Here is a 5214-nt window from a genome sequence, read left to right on the forward strand (position 1 = left end):
AAGAGTCAGACGCTACGATCAATACAAGTGGTTGAACACCCGAGGAGTAGATGAAGAAACTTTGGTTCAAAGTCTTCCAAAGGATCTCAGAAGAGATATAAAACGCCATCTTTGTTTGAATTTGGTCAGAAGGGTGAGTACTAAGAAAACTAGCTTTTATTTTCTAGGACGGCTTGTTGTAACACAAAAAGTATTTCTTCTAAGTCCTTTTCTTTCTCATTAGTATTATTTGTATGACCTATTATTCAGGTTCCTCTCTTTGCTAACATGGATGAACGTTTGCTTGACGCTATATGTGAACGATTGAAACCAAGTTTATATACAGAAGGAACCTACATAATTAGAGAAGGTGATCCAGTCGATGAGATGTTGTTCATCATTCGTGGTCGTCTAGAGAGTGTTACTACAGACGGTGGAAGAAGCGGCTTTTTCAACAGAGGAGTTTTGAAGGAAGGTGACTTTTGCGGTGAAGAGTTGCTAACATGGGCATTGGACCCAAAATCTGCAGCTAACTTGCCATCATCAACAAGAACAGTGAAAGCTATGAGTGAGGTGGAAGCATTTGCTTTGGAAGCAGAGGAATTGAAGTTCGTCGCATCACAGTTTAGACACATACATAGTCGACAAGTTCAGCATACATTCCGATTCTACTCGCAGCAATGGAGAACATGGGCTGCAATCTACATTCAAGCCGCATGGAGGAAGCATTTACGAAGAAAACGCAGGAAGGAGGAAGAAGAATTATATGAATCTGATTATGGAGGAAGTGATGATTCTACAAAGGCTTTGGTTCCGCGCGCTCAAAATTCGTCAAGATTTGGAATTAATACAACTGCCTATGTTTCTCGCTTCGCTGCTAATGCCCTTCGTGGTCACAAACTTCGAGTTTCAAGTTCAAGAAGTTTGGTGACAATCCAAAAGCCCTCAGAACCTGACTTCAGTGCTCTTGATGATGAAGAGTAATAATTTTCTGTTTTGCTGTTAATATGTGAGGACTAATTAAGTTATCTTCATTTACACTGCTCTGCTGCTAGTGTCCTTCAGCATGACACTATTTACACTTGTAAAGTATGTGACACAAATTTTGGTGGGTTTGGCATATAAAGACATGGTTCTAGGCTTGTTCAATTTCGATAGACATTTGATATAATTAGATAATATTCATGTAACTTCTTACACGCCAATTTTTATACATCTACAGGCTTGCTATTTACAGTTGTCATGTTTTGTAACTATTTTTCAAAATATACTAACAATAAACATAATTTAACATTTTACTCTGTACAAAAATTATAAAAGGTTCATTAAACTGTGCATGGGGCAGAGCTGTTGGAGTTTGAACAATTTAAGGTTCAATTGTAGCCAGTATAATAACTAGCATACATGCACTACTGTACGGCCATACCTGTCTATCAGCTTTTTTTTTATTGGGCTAACACGTTTATAGTTTTTGTTGTTTTAAGCGGTTATTTAGTTTTTCTTTTGAAAATGCAATTACTGATTTAGTATAAATAATCGGTTTTTGTATTTGATTAACTATCACTAAAAGGTAAAATAGGAAGAAGAAAAAGCTACATAAAAAATTATTGTTGCATAAAATATTTGGTGTAACTCTCAGCTGATATCCTGCAATTTAAGATACAACTTAAAGCATCATATAAAACACCAAAATCTTGTTACAATTGAGTTTGCTAAGTCATCATATTTCTATGCCACAAATAGGTCACATTTGTTTCAAACTGAAAAGGGAATAATGCAAATATATTACATCAAAGAATATTAAAAATGAAACCAACTCTGTAGGCAGTGCCTTCTTTCTTGCATGTGAGCATTGAATGATCACTGTATGTGGATGGACTATAAAATACAGAATCTCCTCTAGTAGCGTTCTACTCAACTCCTCCATGCAGAAGACACTTCCAAATCAGAATCTTCTTCCCACCACGTGCTTGACTGTAATATCAAACGATGTAGGTAACCGATTTATAATTGAACTAGAGACATCACAAAAAATATGACATAGATCCCATAATAGCCCACTATAGCAAGAATTTGATTCAGCTCAATGCCTACAAAACTTTTCGATTATGAATAAGATTTTGCTCAATTCAATTGTATAAATATTTTCAGAATGTGAGTATTTAAGAACCTTAGGATAATAGAATGGGTTTTGCTATATGTCACGAATCATGTATATCACGAAACACATGATGTAATATCTGTTGTTTTTTAAAGAGGGAGGGAACTTTCAACATAATGTTTGACAAAAAACACAGAAGGATAAGTGGAGAACTGGCGAATCACATGAATTCGTTAAGTTTCGTGACAAACAGCATTTGCCTAATAAAATTAGGAATTGCATTACATAAACCTAGTAATATTCCAAAGATGCGGTGTAGAACCACAGGAATATGCAAATTTTACATAAATGGAAAAATAACATTAAAAAGAATAATTACTACCATAGCGAAGAAAACACAAGCATGCATAAAATTAACAGAAACTGATTAAGTAAAAGAGAAAACCTTGTAGCCTCTTCGAAGAAATTCTAGAGAACTTCCCTCTTCTTCTTGAAGTCCCAGGACCCTCAACAGTTCTTCTTTGGCCTAGACAAGCCAATAGATAGTAGATTAATATACAGTATTCACAATTAATAACAAAATCAGGTGAAGTTCGTGAATTTACTTCGCCAAGGGTGAAGCGGGTGGCACTTTCTGCTACACATGCATATGAACCATCGGCCTGTTTAAGCATCACCTGCCAGGGACCTGAACAATTGATGAAGAAAATTTAGTGCATCATTCATATCACTGACAAATAAAAGCATATTAGTCTTACAATAAGAAGAATCAAATATAGACTAGCTATCTGGTCTTAACTGCCGGCTAAACACGCATTTCCAGATCCATTACATGAATGAATATCGATATCCTCCCTTTTTATTGTTGACAATTTGACATCAATGCCCTGCTTTTTTTACGTGATATGGATTTCTTGCCTTTAGTTACAATATAATATGCACCAGAAAAGGGTGAGGACTAAGGACAACAAAGTTAGATTTTGATTATTCTAGGTGATTTGCTTGAAGTCAAAGAAATTTAACCACGTCAATAAAGCACGGACATTTAATGAGAAATAGAGGAAATACGGCCATGCTCCTATTTCCTCAACAATTAAATGTTTCTGAGTAAAAAAACAAATACCCTCAGGTCCAAAGGGAAGTGCGTAATCACATTTGTCTCTTCTAGAAAATCACCTAATGTTACATAAACTGGAAATGTGGCCTTCCTTGTAACTTCTGGTGTTAATAATAAATAACTGGTAAATAGCAGTAGTTTATCATACTTCTACCACAACCTTTCTCAGAATTGTATTTCACTTAAGTTTTAGTTTTTATTAACATTAATATTTAATTTATACAATAAGTATCTCAGTATATATGTAGAAAAATTAAGTAAATAGTTTGGTACCCTCACGCAGCCACACATGCATGTATAGATACCCAAATAATATATAGCCGTACCAGGGTACTGGCGGAATACAGCTCCGCTGTAATTGACAATATAAGGTGCTATGGGAACTGTCTAGAAAACAGAAAAAGTACAGTCAATGCCTATTATTTGAGAAAATGATAAATATCTAAAGACTATTCAATAAAGAAGGGGGCTACCTTTGAATACTCTCGGATCCGAATGTAAAATACTGGAGTGAATTGGGAAAGAAAGCGGTAATGCAAATCTTTGGGTGGGAAGCCGAAAAGGCCTAAATCAGCACTGTAAATTCAGTGTTTAATCTTTGTCAAACAGAACTGTACGAAGTAGTTAAGGATTAAGGCATGCATAAAAATTCCAATAAACAAAAAAGAGTACACATATACCGTAGTGTTTCTAGCTCAAGATTAAATAGAAGTGTTGGTGTTGATGTAGCAAATGTTTCCTGCAAAATGGTAGTAATAGAAGATATATACATCAAATTAAACAGGTAGGTGAACCCAGTGCACAGAATAAATCCTGTTCAATCACATAAAATTGATTAACTATACATATTAAAAAATAAGAATCACTCACACATTTTACCAACAAAGGCCATCAAAACCAGAGCCTACATCAAGTTTTACCATTAAGATCTTGCTATCTTGCTACTGTAAGAGACAGATGAAATGAACTATTTAATGCAGTTACTGGGATGGTGGTCAATTGATGATATTTTGTTGACTTCAGTATAATGCAGCTATAGGCATAGATAAGAATTGATTCTTTGTTTTGGGTTATATTGTGCTAGTGGGTGTTTGTTATTTTGGAATGTAGCAAATATAGGGGCAACTCTACCAGATTTTTGGTGGCTACCTGATTTGTGTGAACAGAAAACACTACTTTTATATATTCTGTTGAAATGAAAATACAACCTTGGTCTTTATATAGTCCCATTACTGCTGATCTAAGAAAACAAATAAATACTATTAATAGCCCACTATCTCTTGGCCTTTCAACTACAAAAGAGACTTTGTCTTTCCACTAACTTATTAATAGAAACCCACTAACTATAACATTAAAGTTTATTCAACAAAACTCCCCTGTAAACTTAAATGTTCCTTCTATCTATCATGCCTATCAGTTTCTTGCCTCTTTCGAAAATTTCTTTCGATAATGGTTTTGTGAAAATATCTGCTGCTTGATCCTTGCTTGCTACATGCCTCAATTCGACACTTCCTTCCTTCACATGTTCTCGAATAAAGTGGAAGCGAACGTCGATGTGTTTGCTTCTTTCATGGTTTACAGGATTCTTTGCTAACTCAATTGCTGATTTGTTGTCCACTTGTATGACTGTTGCACCTACCTGTTTTAGCTCCATTTTGCTCAACAATCTTCTAAGCCATATTGCATGACAAACACACAAAGATGCTGCCACATATTCAGCTTCACATGTCGAGAGCGTTACTATCGGTTGCTTCTTAGAAAGCCAAGTAAATGCGGTATTTCCCATGAAGAACACATATCCTGAAGTGCTTTTCCGATCGTCTATATCTCCACACCAATCACTGTCGGAGTAACCAACCAGCTTGTAATCTTCTGTTCTTGAGTAAAACATTCCAAATGACAATGTTCCTTGGATGTACCTCAGGATTCGTTTCAATGCCTTCCAATGTGAATATACTGGCTCCTCCATGAATCGACTTACAATGCCGACACTTAATGAAATGTCCGGCCTTGTACA

At 35.5% G+C, this 5214-nt stretch overlaps 2 protein-coding genes across 3 annotated transcripts in view; one reads left to right on the forward strand and one right to left on the reverse strand.

The window, feature by feature from the left end:
- The window catches only part of LOC101509116 (putative cyclic nucleotide-gated ion channel 8), a 6912-nt gene extending 5791 nt beyond the window's left edge, over positions 1 to 1121 (forward strand). The window contains exons 8-9 of the mRNA XM_027335342.2: positions 1 to 133; positions 250 to 1121. Coding sequence (XP_027191143.2) covers positions 1 to 133; positions 250 to 963 — 847 coding nt within the window. The 3' untranslated portion in view covers positions 964 to 1121. The remainder of the gene's footprint in view (positions 134 to 249) is intronic.
- Positions 1122 to 1572: 451 nt separating this feature from the next.
- LOC101509864 (protein LPA3) overlaps positions 1573 to 5214 on the reverse strand; it is a 10455-nt gene continuing 6813 nt past the window's right edge. Inside the window, exons 7-12 of one of the 2 annotated variants that reach the window (XM_004507010.4) lie at positions 3878 to 3936; positions 3671 to 3773; positions 3524 to 3584; positions 2686 to 2768; positions 2526 to 2606; positions 1573 to 1953 (exon numbers count right to left, since the gene is read on the reverse strand). In XM_004507010.4, the coding sequence (XP_004507067.1) occupies positions 1894 to 1953; positions 2526 to 2606; positions 2686 to 2768; positions 3524 to 3584; positions 3671 to 3773; positions 3878 to 3936 (447 nt within the window). In that variant the 3' untranslated portion in view covers positions 1573 to 1893. Of the gene's footprint in view, positions 2070 to 2525; positions 2607 to 2685; positions 2769 to 3523; positions 3585 to 3670; positions 3774 to 3877; positions 3937 to 5214 lie in introns of both variants that reach the window. The other variant, XM_027335940.2, reaches the window with a different exon arrangement.

Source organism: Cicer arietinum, chromosome 6, assembly GCF_000331145.2.
Source record: "Cicer arietinum cultivar CDC Frontier isolate Library 1 chromosome 6, Cicar.CDCFrontier_v2.0, whole genome shotgun sequence".
In the NCBI taxonomy this organism is placed as follows: domain Eukaryota; kingdom Viridiplantae; phylum Streptophyta; class Magnoliopsida; order Fabales; family Fabaceae; genus Cicer; species Cicer arietinum.